This window comes from Sturnira hondurensis, unplaced genomic scaffold (assembly GCF_014824575.4).
Source record: "Sturnira hondurensis isolate 20B ecotype Veracruz unplaced genomic scaffold, ASM1482457v3 Scaffold0008782, whole genome shotgun sequence".
In the NCBI taxonomy this organism is placed as follows: domain Eukaryota; kingdom Metazoa; phylum Chordata; class Mammalia; order Chiroptera; family Phyllostomidae; genus Sturnira; species Sturnira hondurensis.
In genome coordinates this window covers 1,591,603-1,607,709 of record NW_028081413.1, presented here as the reverse complement: position 1 = coordinate 1,607,709, position 16,107 = coordinate 1,591,603, and the positions used below count along the sequence as shown (strand labels likewise).

Below are 16,107 nucleotides of genomic sequence, written 5' to 3'. Positions count from 1 at the left end.
TTTAAAATTTCACGTCCTGTCACTTGTATTCCATTAGAACTGCATCAGCAGTAGACCTTTTCACAGAGCCTATCTCATGGTAAGTCTGCTTCTAGTTGTAGACTTGTCAGTGCAGATACTAATATTTGCTCCATGACTAATTGTTTGCTTCGTCTGCTACATTAACTTTCATTTGTTTAATTCTCATAAAGTGAGAAGAAGGACAATTTAGAAGAAAAGGATAAAGTCATGGTAACTTGTGTGCTTACTTGTAAAGTATGATCAGCATTAGAAATTGGAGTAGCCTTCTGAGCCCAACAGGACTTTACTCCATGGAGTAAAGGAGGATTTAGGGTCGCCCTGCAAGGTGTGGAGCGTCACTGGCCCCTCTCACTAATGCCAGGAGTGTTCTCCAGCCAGTGAGAGGACCATGAAACCCACATACTTCCCAACTGCTCCTGAAAGTGATACCACCTCTAGTTGAGAACCACAGAGAGAGCAAAAGCATTAGCAATTAGGACTCCACGGGTCTTTTTCTGCGTTATCTTGTATGTGTCATGTAATCTTTCCCCCAGACATTCCCCAGGGAAAGGCAGATTGCCCTGGAGGATGTTCTCGTGCAGGTGCCAGTGAAGGAAAGTGACAAATAACATGAAGCACTGCCTTTTCCAGAGAGTGATAAACGTACAACATTTGTTACCGGAAGAGGTGATGGAGGATATGAAAATATAGACAGGTCAAGATGAGCTCCCTGAAGTTAGTTACCCTCTTTTGCCCCCAGCACTGTGCCCACAAAAGAGAAGTAGGTGTGCTGAGGGTTAATTAATGACTTCATTAAAGGGCAGTTAAAGTTTTGAAAGCAGAATAGGACAGTGCCTTTCTAGGTTTTATTTTTCCTGACACCAAGTAGGTAGGGTCTTCCGACACCAACTTTGTGTCCAGCAATTCATTTCACTTCTGATACAGTTTATTTGTAGTTACTGCAGACCCCATCAGTTAAGGCTTAATCCCACAAGGTTTTAAATGCCAGTTGCAAGTACCAATATTTCTGATCAGCTGGCTATAAATTTTCAGGTTCCCAAGACCCCCTTCTCGGGTTCAGTAATTTGCTAGAACAAGCTCACAGAACTCAGAAGGGCAGTTTACTTACCACTGTCAGTTTAGTGTAAAGGCTGCAACTTAGGAACAGCCACATGGAAGAGATGCATAGATGTGTCCACTTGGTAAAAATATTATGGGATGGTCTTTTTAAAAAGCAACATGGAATCCTGGCCGTGTGGGCTCGGTTGGTTGGAGCAATGTCCCGTAAACCAGAAGGTTGTGAATTCTCTGCACAGTCAGGGCACAGAGCTAGGCTGCAAGTCCAGTCCCTGGTGAGGAGGCAACCGACTGATGTTTCTCTTACATCGATGTCCTCCCCTCCCTCCCTCCCTCTCTGAGATCAGTAAATATATCCTTGGATGAGGATTAAAATAACAACAACATGGGAATGTGTATAAAAAGTAAGAAAATAAACATTATAATATCAGCTACATAAAATTATAAATTATGCGGCAGCAGCATAAAGAGAATGTCAGAGAGTTTTTTAAAAATTGAATTAGTGTGGTAGGTGAAGTTTTCACCATTCTGTTAGTACTGCTATATAATGACTGCTTAATTTAGAAAATAATAATAATTATGTAAGCCTTGACTTGAGGAGCGCTCCTGTCCTTTCAGATGACGTGGTGCAGAAACCTTCCTTTTCTGCAAAAGGGTCATTGATGCCACTGTGCGAGAACCCTGAGTTAGAGTTAGATGGGCCACGCAGAGACTCAAGGCTATATGGTGTTGTTACTCATTTTCTCATCTACATAAAGTACTTCCTCTCAGATTCCCATCTGCCCAAGTGGATACTGATTGCAGCAACCTGTTATAACTGAAGCGTTGAGAGAACTCACAGATAGGGAGTACTCAGAATTACTCAGAAATGCTTGGTAGGAGGCAGAGAGTCATTTTTGGTTCAGTAAAATCAAATAAAGCCTACTTAATCTTAGTGAATTGGTGTTGGATGTTTATTGGTTGGGAATGAAAGGAAGCCTGAGGGCTGGCGTGTACTTCCAGTGAGTAAACAATGTTGAGTCTTACTCATGCTCTATAAGGATGAAGAGGAGTGTGAGGCAGCCATCTTTGGAAGAGGCAGAGTTTGCAGAGTGTGCAAGACTAGATTTACATGTGAGTGAGTGAGCATTTTTCCACCTCATTTACAATCAGAGTGAGTAACTGGACACAGCCTGTCGTGGGAATACAAGCTCAATCATTGTGGCTCCATGCGGCCTTGTTATTCTCATCCTGCTTTATATCAGAGCTCACAGACTAGAGCAAGCACTTGGCCTTTTGTGGGTGAGCTGTCAGAGCTGGGTTCATTGATGTGGGGGCAAGCCCGGGTCGAGCATTACCATGTGAGGGAGTGTGTGGTTACGCTACTAGACTGGAGTCACGCACAGAGCTAGAGTGATTTTTTTTAAGGCAATAAAATAGTAGTCAATGAGAAAATTTTTAATCAGTTCATAAAGCTGAAATCAGAGAAAGAGGAGTTGGGGACATATGGGGATCAAGCCCCAATAAGTCTGATCATCTTCGGGAGCAAGGCACCTGGCAGGCCACACACCAACAACTGGCCAGCCCACTCGCTCCCCATGGCCTGCAGGTAAATCCGTGATGAGCACTGTGTCAGCTGAGTGTAGTAGAAATCTTTTTGAGATGGGGAAATTGTAGCTGGGCTTGTGGAGTGGGGTTTACAAATGAACCCTGTATGAAATCCCATGGGATTTAGCAAATATTAATGCGAATAGGCTACACTGTCTAGAGTAACTCCTTTTTGTTTTGTTTTGTTTTCTTTTCCAGAGTGCCTGAAATAGAGTTAAAGAATGCCAAAGGCCTGTCCAATGAAAGTGTTAATTTGTTAAAATCCCGCCTGGATGAAGTGGCCAAAAAGCATTGTGGAGAGGTAAGATTTGTCTGGATTTATAAGAGGACAGTAAAAATCTTAACATGTTCACTAATGTTTGCCCTCCTGCCTTTTCTTTGGCTTAAAGGTTTTTCCATTGTGCCTTAAATCCAATTTTGACCAGAATGTTTTGTTTCGTGTTGGTATCTGCAATAGAGAACATTGCTATTTATATTTCTTTAATTTACAGTATTTATGTACTACAAGTTGTAGAATGTATATACATGGTATTATTAATGCTTAAGAATCTGCCCTGGTTGGTGTGGCTCAGTGGATTGAGCTCAGACCTGTGAACCAAAGGGTCACCAGTTTAATTCCCAGTCCGGTCACAGGCCTGGATTGCAGGCCAGGTCCCCAGTGAGGGGCGTGCAAGAAGCAATCACACATTGATGTTTCTCTCTTTTTCCTTCCCTTCCCCTTTCACTAAAAAAAAGTCTTTTAAAAAATCTTCCAAAAACAGTGCATATGAATCAGGCCACAATTTTTACACACTTTGGACCTGGCACCATGACTTGATCTTGATTTGAACCTTTATATTATTGGAAATGTTTACAGACAAGTGATTTCTAACCAAATTTCACCACTTCTCCCCTTTCCATATCAGAAGAACTAATTGTTTCCCTTATCAGTAAGTAGCAACATGCTTTAATCCTTCAATGTCTCTTCTCTACCCACGCATTCACACTTAGTTCAGTGCCAATTCTTCCTTAGTCCCCCGCACATCGGTCTGCCCGAGGTCTTCCACACCTTTATTCAGTCATGCGTTGAAGGACACTTAGCCTGTTTCCATGCCTTTTGGCTCTTGTAAATAATGCTGCAGTAACATAGGAGTGCAGATATCTCTTCAAGATTCCGTCTTCGTTTCCTTTGGGCGTATACTGAGAAGTGAGATTGCTGCATGATGTGGTAGTGCTAGTCTTTTTTTTCTTTTCAGAAATCTCCATACTGGTTTCCATAGTGGATGAACCAGTTTACATGCCCACCCACAGTGCACAAGGGTTCCCTTTCTCCACATCCTTGCCAACACTTGTTGTCTTTTTGATGACAGCCATTCTAAGAGGCATGAGGTGATAATACATTGAGGTTTGGATTTGCATTTCCCTGCTGATTAGCGATGTCAAGCAATTTTTCATGTACTTGTTGGCCATTTGTATGTCATCTTTGCAAAAATGTCGGTTGAGTTCCTCTGCCTTTATTATTATTTTCTTGGTTTTAAGGGAAGGGAGGAAGAGGGAGAAAGAAGAAATATTGATTTGCTGTTCCACATATTGAGGCACTCATTGGTTGGTTCTTGCATGTGCCCTGACTGGAGATTGAACCTGCAGTCTTGGTGGATCAGGATAATGCTCTAACCAACTGAGCCAGCTGGCCAGGGCTCCTCTGCCCATTTTTTAAAAATCAGAGTGTTTGTGTTTTTCCATTTGAGTTGTGTGAGTTTTTTTATATATTTTGGATAGTAACCCCTCTCAGATATATGATTTGCAGATATTTTCTCCTGTAGGTTTCCCTTTCATTTTAGTGGTAGCTTCTTTTTGTTGTGGAGAAGCTTTTTCATTTAATGTAGTCCTACTTGTTTATTTTTGCTTTTGCTGCCTTTTAAAAATTATTTTAAATTATACTTTTTATTTTGAGTTAACTGTAGATTCATGTGCAGTTGTAAGAAATAATCCTGAGAGATCCCATGTACCCTTTACTTAGTTTGCCCCAGTGGAAACATTTTTTCAAGACTGTGGTACAGAATCATGATCAGGATACTGGCGCTGGCAGTCAGGTACAGAATAGCCCCGTCACCACAGGGGTCCCTCCTGTCACCCTTTCATAGCCGCCCCCTTACAGCCACCCGCGCCCTCTCATTGCCAACGGACAACCTCTAGTCTGTTCACAAGTTCTGTGGTTTTCTCATTTCAAGGAAATTATGTAAGTACAGTCATACAGTGTGTAACCTTTGGGATCAGCTCTGTTCTAACTCAGCATAATTCTCAGTAGATTCATACAGATTTTGCATGTATCAGTAGTTCTTTATTTTTGTTCCTGAGTGGTGTCCTATGGTGTGGTATTTCATAGCCCCACTATTTGTTTACCATCCACCAGGTAAAATAAATCTGGATTTTCAGTTTGGGGCTATTTTAATATTTTATTTATTTATTTATCTTTAGAGGGGAAGGGAAGGAGAGAGGGAGAAAAATATCAATGTATGGTTACCTCTCGTGAGTCCCCTGCTGGGAACTGGCCTGCAACCCAGGCATGTGCCCTGACTGGGAATCAAACCGTGATCGTGTGGTTCACAGGCCCACGCTCAATCCACTGACCTACACCAGCCAGGGGGCCAGTTTGGGGCTATTAAAAGTAAAACTTTTATAAATATTTATGAACACGTTTTTATGTGAAGGTAAGTTTTTATTTTTCTGGAACAAATGCCCAGGAGTGAAATTGTGGGCATGTACGGTAGTTACATGTTCAGATTTTTATGAAAATGCCAAACTTCTCCAGATTGATGGTACCCCTGTCCAGTCCCACCAGCGGTATGTAAGCAGTCGAGCTTCTTCGCATCTTTGTCAGTATTTCAAGTTGTCACTTTTATTTTAACTGCTCAGAGAGATGTCATGGTGCTTAATACTATGTGTGAACTTGGCTAACCCACAGTAACCAGATATTTGGCCAAACATTATTCTATATATTTTTGTGTAGGATTTTTTTAGATGAGATTAACACATTTAAATCTGTAGACTTTGAGTTAAGCTGATTACCCTCCAAAATGTGGGTCAGTTCTCATCCAGTCAGTTGAGAGCTTGAAGAAAAAAAGACTGGCCTCCCTAGAAGAGAGAATTGTCTGGAGATGGATGGTCTTTGGGCTGGAGCTGCAACATTAATCCTTCACTCCCAGCCTACCTTGCAGATTTTGGACTTGGCAGGCTCCATAACTCTGTATTCGCATGAACCAGTTTCTTAAAAAATCTCTCTCTCGCCCTGGCTGCTGTAGCTCAGTGGATTGAGCACAGGCCTGCAAACCAAAGGGTGGCCAGTTCAATTCCCAGTCAGGTCACGTGCCTGGGTTGAGGGCCAGATCCTCACTGTGGTGCATGTGAGAGGCAACCACACATTGATGTTTCTCTCCTTCTCTTTCTCCCTCCCTTCCCCTCTCTCTAAAAATAAATAAATAAAATCTTTTAAAAATCTCTGTCCCCTCCTCCCCGCTCCCTTTACACAAACACCCCCATCCCACCCCCACCCTGTGTGCACGAGCACACACACAGAGCTTCTCTGGAGAACCCTGACCCATACGGATGCGTGCTGTGAGAGTGAGAGCGGCCGTTGTAGCTAAGGGCAGGAGAGGCCTCTGATAAGGTGACATTTGAGCAGAAGCCCGAGGGAAGTGAGGCGGTGAACCATGTAGACATGGCGGGGGGAGAGAGGGACAGTTGCCGGTTTTGAAAGTGGTTCTTATTTTTACCTGGTATTATATATTTTATCAGATTTGTTTATGTAGAAAGTGCTAGTAAATTAAACAGATTGGCAAAAGAAAGACCCTCCACTGCTTGTCTCCTGGCTCCTTTCTGGTACTGAAGTGGTTTCTCTTTGACATCATAGAAACTACCTACTTTTCGTAGCTTTTTTAAAAGAGCTTTTCTTAAAACGACTCACCTCCAAGATTCTAGACTAGTGTTTCTCAACTGTAAATTGAAGTACATCCAGTGAACGCCACAGCTCCTGGTGTACTAAAAGGCACGTTAGTTTGCCCCAACAATAGCTGTGGTTTCTTTGCATTTAGTCCCTGAGAAAAAGGTAAACACTAAGTCAGTTAACTTTATAATCTTGTGTACCATGACTTCTATTACTATTCGCCACTGTGTTAAGTCCCTTTAGAAAATGCTTTAAACATATAATGGAAATAAGAATTTTTAAGTTACTTTATTGTATACCCGAGGAAAAAGAAATCTCAGTGTGGTGCTCCTGTGCGCAGAAGGAGCTTGGCACTCTTAACCTCTTCGGGATGGGGCAGTCATCACTGTGAGGTCCCAGAAACCCCGTTCCACTGATTTCCCAGCCCTGGCGTGACTCAGGACTCCCAGGAGCAGGGGAAGTGGCTTCCCGTGGCCACAGAAACTGTCTGAGAGGGGGGCCTTGTTCCTTCAGGTACTGTCTGAATGCCTCCCTAAGTGGAAATAAAGTGCTTTCTAGGTATTGATCAGCCTCCTCCTGGCCCATTACTAGCAGGGAGATAACGAGGGCTTTAAATATCTGCTTCCGAAGCCCCAATAGGATTATTTTCGGTATGTGGTGCAGACAGATGAAAGCCCTGATGTTAGCAATGATTATTGTCTGCTCAGCTGTCATTGGGTAGACAGGTTTTCTAGTTCGGAAGGTAGTTTTTTACTTTGATGCAGTCTTAAACATTTTATCAAATTATTTGTACAGAAAAATACTTTATCAGAGCTCTTGTACAGAAGATGCCAATCAGTGGAATAGGACTACAAAAGACAAGCGAAGCTTTTTCTTTTAGTGGCTTGTCTTGGTGGCAACACAATGTGGTGAGGCTGTGAAAGCCTCTGCCTGCTGGGACTGAAGCATGCGCTTCCCTCAGGGGTGTCTCATCAAAATGAACCTCACTGTTGCCAGTGGCTGGGTGCCTGCTCGCTTTTCTGTGGTCTCTGCTTTGTGCCCTGCCTTCCCATTGTTTGACCATTTGTGGTTATTTTCGTCTACTGGTTTAGGTGATGATATTCGAACTGGCTTACCACGTGCAGTCATTTCTCAGCGAGCATAACAAGCCCCCTCCCAAGTCGTTCCATGAAGAAATGTTGGAAAGGCAGGCTCAGGAGGAGCAGCAGAGGCTGTTAGAGGCCAAGCGGAAAGAAGAGCAGGAGGTGAGACCCTTGTCACCACGGGCCGCCAGCCCAGAAACTGTCAGCTTCTGTAGGTGGTGACTCTGTCTGCACCTACACATCTCTCTCTGTTTCAGTTTTGCTGATGTTTGGTTGAAGAACTGTTGATTCATGTGAGAGGACTGGCCCTAAGAGTAACCAAGACATCCTGTGAGCAGTTCCCTCTCAACGCACATCAGTGTTGCCCCTAGGGCTCTCAGTCCAGGTCTTTAGATAAAAGAAAAGAAAAAAACCCTGGCTGGTGTAGCTCAGTGGATTGAGCTCGGGCCTGCGAACCAGAGGATCGCGGTTCGATTCCCAGTCAGGGCACATGCCTGGGTTGCAGGCTGGTTCCCTGCAGGCCAACTCCCAGCAGGGGATGCACGAAAGGCAACCATACATTGATGTTTCTCTCCCTCTCCTTCCCCTCTAAAGATAAATAAAGAAAGAAAGAAAGAAAGAAAGAAAAAAGAAGACAGTCTAACCTGCTCCCTGTGATCTTTCTGCACTTTGTAAAGCTGTGCAGGGGCTCACGGAGTTTTAGATGCTGTTTCTTCTCTCTTGTGTGAAACAAGAATCTCATACCCAAATGAGTAGTAAAAGCAGATATTGAGCTTTTTTATGCTCACTAACCATTTGTAATTTATATTTGCGTAAGGATATACACACCTGTGTTATTATTTATTTTATGTATTTATTTATTTTTTTAATCCTTACTCAAGGATATGTTTATCGATTTGAGAGAGAGAGAGAGAAATATCAACATAAAAGAAACATCAATCTGTTACCTGCCTTACGTGCCCTGACTAGGGATAAATCCTGCAACCTTTTGGTGTATGGGATGATGCTCCAACTAACTGAACCACCTGGCCAGTGCCACTCCTATGTCATTTTAAGAATCCTTTAATCAGCCCTGGCTGCTATGGCTCAGTGGATTGAGAGCTGGCCTGTGAACCACAGGGTCGCAGGTTCTATTCCCAGTCAGAGCACCTGCCTAGATTGCAGACCAGGTCTCCAGTAGTGGGTGCATGAGAGAACCACACGCTGATGTTTCTCTCCCTCTCCTTCTTCCTCCCTTACCCTCTCTCTAGAAATATATAAATAAAATCCTTTTGAAAAAAATCATTTGATCAGAGTCAATATATACATCTACATTTCCTTCTCAGTTTTTAACTTGGTGAAGCTTTCCAGTTTTCCTCCCATAGATCTTACAGTTACTTCTAGGATTTTGTTTTTCCTGCTTTTCTTAGGTCTTCCTTCTGGTTCTTTTTTTTTTTCCTTGCTTCATTCTGTTCAGCCTGTGTTTGTATTAACATTCTCTTGGTGAACGCCATTAATTTTGTTACTGCTTATCTCCTATTTCATTGTACAGCCTCATTACCATTTAGAATTTAAAGCTCCTTGTCATCATAGTTTTTTAGGAAGACACATTTTTATTAGAAGATAGTGAATATTTAGCTAACTAAATATTGTTTTGGTCTTGTTTTAGTGTACTGCCATAGCTACCTGTAGCAGTTTGGGGTTTTGGGGTGGTTTTTTTTTGCATTTTGTATTGTTGCCATTACAGTTTTTAGTGAGTGTTTTAATGATTTTAATATTACAACCTTGAATTTTAGGGGACTTATAAAAACACATTACAGACCCAATTGAGCAGTAGATACATGAGTCAGTGGGATGGGGACCAAAATATCACTTTTAATACTGAGGGTGTTGATTAGATAATTCAGCCTGATAATCTGTGGCTATGGTGGTGGCGCCTGTGCCACCCTGGGTCCAGGCAGGGAGGACAGCTTGGCCCAGCTCCACCAAGTCGGCCCCGGACTCCAGGGCACAGAGCAGGTACAAGTGCATGTTCTTCAGAGACAGGCCGACATCAAACAGGAGGGGCCACGTCAAGTGTGGGGGACATGAGAGTCCCACAGTGTTGCTGTAGTGAAAGTCCCTCCACATGGAAACATGAGGAGTGATAGCCCTGGCTGGTGTAGCTCAGTGGATTGAGTGCGGGCCTGCGAACCAGAGGATCACAGTTCGATTCCCAGTCAGGGCACATACCTGGGTTGCAGGCCAGTTCCTGGCAGGGGACACACGGTACATTGTGTGTTTCCGACAGAGGCAACCATACACTGATATTTCTCTCCCTCTCTCCTTCCCTTCCCTCTAAAAATAAATAAAATTAAAAAAAAAAAAGAAACATGTGTGAGGGGCAAATGCCCCTCCCCCAGTCTTCATGCCCATTTAAACGGGAACGCCTGCTGCATAAGAACTGTGAGAACACTGATGGAGCTACAGTGTGTCCTGAGTTTCCATAGATTCAGGTCTCTTAGGAAAGGACAGCTTGGTTGGTTGGTTGGTTAGGTGGTTGGTTGGTTGGTTGGTTTGAAATTCCCAAGAATTTTTATAATTTCAGAATTTATATGTCATAGAGGTTTCAAAGACTGGCATTTGATACCAGTATGATTTCTTTCAGCAACGTGAAATCCTTCATGAGATTCAGAGAAGGAAAGAAGAGATCAAAGAAGAGAAAAAAAGGAAAGAAATGGCCAAGCAGGTATTCTTAATCAAGTCTACCATACTAAAATCGTTGACATTTTGCTAAACATAAAATCCTTTTTATTGCCATTGATGATATTTTCCCCTCCTGGTCTAACTATCAGTATGAAGCTTAAAATGAAACACTAAAAGAATCCCCAAACAGGAAGCAAAATTTAGAATTGTATATTATTTGTAGATGGTTTAGGCTTATGTAACTATAGTGCTTTATCCAATGAGTTAAGGGAGAGAAGAAATTGAAACTTTGATAATTAATCCAGATGGAATTCTTAACATTTTGAAGATAAAGCAATTTTTTTCATACTGAAGAGTGAATGGAAACTGTAAGGCTCTGCTTGAGATTTCATTCAGTGATGGAAAAGAAGGATTTAATGGAGCAGGTTTAAAAAGCAGTGGTGGAAAAAATATAGGAAAAAGGATACTGTCCTTTTTTCTATATTTTTCCTGTGTCCGGCTCCATCAAAAAGCCAGTCATACATGTTTGGAAAAATCAAGAGGAAACTTGACTCGTTCTGTTTTCTGGAATTATGGCGGTTAACTTACAGGAAACTGTGAGGTGGGGGGGGGACCCACTGGTGTAGAGTAAGCAGCACCTGGCTTAGAGCTCCGGCTTTTTTACTGCCAAGTTCTGTGACCTTGAGATGACAGTCTCTGTGGCTTAGTTTCCTCATCCCTTAAAATGGGACTTACAGTGCCTCCCTTTCTGTCTCATGTAATTGTTCCCACAGATGAATATACTACCTTCTGAAAGTACAAAGCCATGTCCAAGTGTAAGACGATATTACTGTGTCTACTAGCTCTCCTCTGTTATGTCTGATCTGCTTTCCCGTCTGCCACTCTGCCCTTTGAAAGCCTTCTTCTGTTCATTTCCTCTTGCTCTTCTTTCTGACTTTTTAATGCATAGTCTAAGATTCTAGCATTTCCATTTTTAATTCATATTCTGTTGAAACTTAATCTGACTTCTAGTTCCTGACCCAGTGCATTTTCAGACATTAAATTTTTAAAAGCTGAGTTCAACTTTATAACACTCAAAAGCATTTGATTTAAATAAAATGTGCATTCTGCTGAACTCATAGTTATGTACTTTAACAGTCTTCCATTTATGATGTACATCTAAAGTAGGTTTTACTTTTCTTTTTTCTAGGAACGTTTGGAAATTGCTAGTTTTTCAAACCAAAATCACACCCCCAGGAAGGAGCCAGGAGGACACAGAACAGCCGGCCGTCTCCGCGGAGGCTCTCCCGACTTTGTAGGAAATGGCAGACGCCGGACCAGCTCCTCCGGGAGATCCAAGTGAGTCCTTGAGATTTCTGACCTGGAAGGATGAAAGGTGTAGAAGGAATAAAATAACTTGTAGTGAAATGTTTGAATTTTCAGGTAGCTGTTTCAATACCTTTTCAAAGCCTATATGAATACATAACGTGGGGCAAAAGTAGGTTTATAGTCGTTCATGTGGAAAATAATACAGTAATTAATAAATAATAAAAGACTAAACTACGTTTCACATACTCACAACTGTAAACCTACTTTTGACCCACCCTGTATTTGTTAACAGTATGAAACAAAATTTTCATGGGTTTTAACATTTTCTTTTCTTTTTTTTTTTTAAGATTTTATTTATTTATTTATCTTTAGAGGGGAAGGAGAGAAGGAGAGAAACATCAATGTATGGTTGCCTTTCGTGCGTCCCCTGCTGGGAGTTAGCCTGCAAGGAACCAGCCTGCAACCCAGGCATGTGCCCTGACTGGGAATCGAACCGCGATCGTCTGGTTCGCAGGGTTTTAACATTTTCTAAGCATCTTTAATTAAACCAGTTTTATTGCTTATTCACTTTTTATGACAGTCTCTCACATTTCACAGTCTTGCCTCCAGTACAGTTGGATCTGACTTTTAATGATCTCACTATTCAATAAGTAATTTAAAATTGTTTCTTCCATCAGCCACCACCCGGTCAAATTTCACACCATATCTGTCTTCAGTTCACAACTCTGTGGGCCCCACCACAGGTGTGGGGAGTGCTCCAGAGTGGGCGCAGTGTAGAAGGTTCCTTACCTGAGAACGTCGGCCCCGGTTTGCTGTCAAGGGTCCCTCACTTCCTTGACCTTGCCCCTGGGCTCCTGATTTGTTCCCTGTCTCAAGAGATCACATGAGAGATGCTTTGTACTTCTTCCTCCACATCCTTTTCCACTAAAAAGTTGAGACTTCCCTAAATATCTCCTGTGATACCCTGTGGATCAGAAACACTCCATGAGCATCCAAGAAGGCACATGAAATAGTTTTCATCTATTATTTGCCAGAGTATTGCGCATACCTACATGGGTCTCTGCCACTATGTTGACTATTGGCCTAGTAAAGAATGAATCTTCCTTAAAGTGTAATTCGTGTGCTCTACTGGTTAAGAATAAAATGTCCTTGATACACTAAAGTACCTAATGATATATTCTTGATTTTGTTTCTTTCTGTTAATTGACCTTTATGGATTAGAGAGTCAAAGGAAATAAGCAAAGTGTGCCCTTTTTTTTCTTTTATTTTTCTTCTCCTAAAAAGCAAATAGGGCCCTGGCTGGCGTATCTCAGTGGATTGAGCGCAGGCCTGTGAACCACACGATTACAGTTCGATTCCCAGTCAGGGCACATGCCTGGGTTGCGGGCCAGGTCCCCAGTGGGGGCCATGTGAGAGGCAACCACACATTGATGTTTCTCTCCCTCTCTTTCTTCTTCCCTTCCCCTCTCTCTAAAAATAAATAAATAAAAAGAAATAAGATATTTTTTAACATTTTTTAAAAAGCAAATGGGTACACATTTTACAGCTGAAAACAGGAGACTAAAATGACTGTTAGTTGAAGAGGATAGAGGCACTTCTGGATAATTTATGTTTATAAGTCTAATTTAAATCTTTGCTTTTACTCTTTTCTCCATAAATTTCAGTGTACCCCTAGTAGCACAAATAACTTTAGGAGTACAATGTTGTAGTCATTCTCTGGTGTTTAGAATATGTGGACACGTGAGGCTCCTATCAAAGTAGGTCTTGTCAGCAGTAGGGTGGGGAGAGGGAAGATGTGTAGGATTGGGGGTGGAGAGACCGGTTAGTAATGGAGTGTTGCATGTGCCCGGGAGGAAGCCGGAGATGACCTGAATAGGGCAGGGAAACAGAGAGGATGGTGTGTGTGGATCAGTTAGATGCAGGAGGTCTAGGAGCCCAGGGAGACTCACATTTTTGACTCGAGACAGAATGGATGACTATGCCATGAACTAAAATAAAAGAACCAAGGGAAAAAGTCAGCTTGAGAGTGGTTGGGAGGAAGGTGACAGTTTTATCGACATTTCAGTGGAGTGAGGAGTAAATAGAAGGGGCAGAAGTGGAGACAGCAAGTGTGAAAATATGAAAACAGAACAAGAGGGGTGGGGTGCAGGACTGAGGGAGGAGAGTGTAGAGATGAGAGAGATGGATGGGTAAGGGAGGGGAAGAAGCTAATCTAGAGGGCGGATTGGACATAAGAGAGGGGAACGGCCAGTGGACCAAGATCCAAGAGGAGACTGTAGGAAGTGGAACTGGGACAAGCATAGCTGACCTCGGAGTCTGGGAAAAAGAAACAATGGCACAGATTCCAAGTTAACATTGTAGAACAAGATGTTTCATTGGAACAAGAGAAAGGATGGGCTTCATTTCTCGTTGCCTCATGTTCTCTGTGAAGGTAGAAGTCAAGATTGTGCTTAGAATGAGAGGGCTGCTTTATGGAGATTTGTCTGTCTGCCTCATCAGAGCATTTGTTACAAGTGTCCAGCTCTGACCATCAAGGGCACTCTCCCTGGCCTCTTTCTGCCACCCTTTCCCCTAGTTTATTCATTACTTTTGCTTTATAACCTAGTTTTCCAGCTGTTGCTTCCCACTCAGAGGGAAAAGAAAAGTAGAAAAGAAGCCCTGGCTGGTGTAGCTCAGTGGATTGAGCGCAGGCCTGTGAAGCGAAGGGTTGCTGGTTCGATTCCCAGTCAGGGCACATGCCTGGGTTGCAGACCAGTGGGGGACACATGAGAGGCGACCACACATTGATGTTTCTCTCCCACTCTTTCTCCTTCCCTTCCCCTCTCTCTAAAAATAAATAAATTTTTTTAAAAGGTAGAGAAAGAGAGGAGGAGGAGTTGGGCTTTGAGTGTTTTAGGGAAGTAATGGAGGAAGCAGCAGAGTATCTGTCAAAGGAAAAGGATGAGCATTCAGAGATTGGGGGCCCAGTTGGAGACCAGGAACTCGTAGTGCTCCAGACCGCCCTGTTTTCCAGCTTTCTCCAGATGTGCATGTGCACCTGGAGTGAAGAGATTGTGGGGTCAGTGTGGATTGAGCGGAATCACTGCAGACCTGCTGTGATGATGGAAATGTTCTATGTTGATGCTTTCCAATACAGTAGCCACCAGCCTCTTGTGGCTCTTAAGTACCTAAATGTGACTGCTGTGGTTGAAGAACTGAATTGTTTACTTTAATTTAAATTTAGGTAGCCACATGTGGCTAATGACTACCACATCGGACAGCTCAGATCTGGACTCGGGAGTTTGTAGAGTTACCGTGGAGAAAACTTGAGTGGAGAGTGGGGAAGTTGAATAACTTATCCATTAGAACAACTTTAAGCTCAATTCCCAGTAGAGACATAGGTTAGGCTGTGAAAGGGCTAGTAAACAGGAGAAAATGGGGGCAAGAAGTTGAAAAAAATAATCATTGTCCAAATTGACTTTTCAGGCGAGAGCGTCAGTATTCTGTATGTAGTAGCGAAGATTCTCCCGGCTCTTGTGGAGCCCTCTATTTCTCTGTGGGCGGTCCTGACCAGCTGATGGTGCACAAAGGAAAATGTATTGGTGAGTAGTAAACTGGCTGAGCTCGTTTCAGTTTTCTAATGAATAAAGTTGATCATGAAGGAACACGGCATCTAGGCCGTGCGTTCCAAGGAGACCTGTAAGCCAGTAGTTGATCATTCTGGCTCCCGTTCCTAATGACCAGGGCGAGGAGTTACTCCGGTTCCCCCTTTCTATAAGATGGGAGTTAAAGTCTAGGTGCTTGGAAATGTTGTTAGCAGAAAGATAAACTTAAGGTTTGTCATCATTATAATTAGTCGAGCTTTTTGAAACTAAAAATGGTTGAAATACTATGAATGAGTACAATTTTTGCATCATATGCGCTTTTCCTGATGAAATACATGTAACAAAATGAGTTCTAATGCCTGTGATCTTTTTAAAAAGTTTTTTAAAGTAGATTTGACATACAATATTATATTAGTTTCACTAATGCCTATGATCTTTAATGACCAAGTCCTATTTTAAGTTGATATCCATCTGCTTAGCATTTTCCCACTAGGCATGTTGTACCTGACAAGGAAAACCACTTTATTTTTTAGTGTCTTACTCAGAAATTTGGTCTACCAATGACTGTTTGGAGTGAAGCTGGTGAGGCAATTTGGGATTCAAATTGTTTATATTAAAATCACGTTTTCAGTGTCTACGCCTTTGCCCTAAATGTATGTCATCTTTTATGAGCCATACTGATATAGCCACTGGGTGGTGTAAGAATTACGTACATATACGTAATTAATTTGACCAATAATTTTAATATTTATGTCTTTTTTAAATTATAAGAAAAAGTTTATTTAGAAAGTTACAAAGGTAGCAGAAGTGAGCTAGCTGGGCCGTGTGGGCTCAGGAATCAAGTTATAGCTCCCGGGGCCCTTGGAGCTTAGGAGAGAGAAAG

At 42.4% G+C, this 16,107-nt stretch overlaps 1 protein-coding gene across 1 annotated transcript in view; it reads left to right on the top strand.

The window, feature by feature from the left end:
• EIF2AK4 (eukaryotic translation initiation factor 2 alpha kinase 4) overlaps nucleotides 1-16,107 on the top strand; it is a 105,380-nt gene that overhangs the window by 11,667 nt on the left and 77,606 nt on the right. The window contains exons 3-7 of the mRNA XM_037056095.1: nucleotides 2,863-2,965; nucleotides 7,678-7,830; nucleotides 10,295-10,375; nucleotides 11,522-11,670; nucleotides 15,106-15,221. Of these exons, the coding sequence (XP_036911990.1) occupies nucleotides 2,863-2,965; nucleotides 7,678-7,830; nucleotides 10,295-10,375; nucleotides 11,522-11,670; nucleotides 15,106-15,221 (602 nt within the window). The remainder of the gene's footprint in view (nucleotides 1-2,862; nucleotides 2,966-7,677; nucleotides 7,831-10,294; nucleotides 10,376-11,521; nucleotides 11,671-15,105; nucleotides 15,222-16,107) is intronic.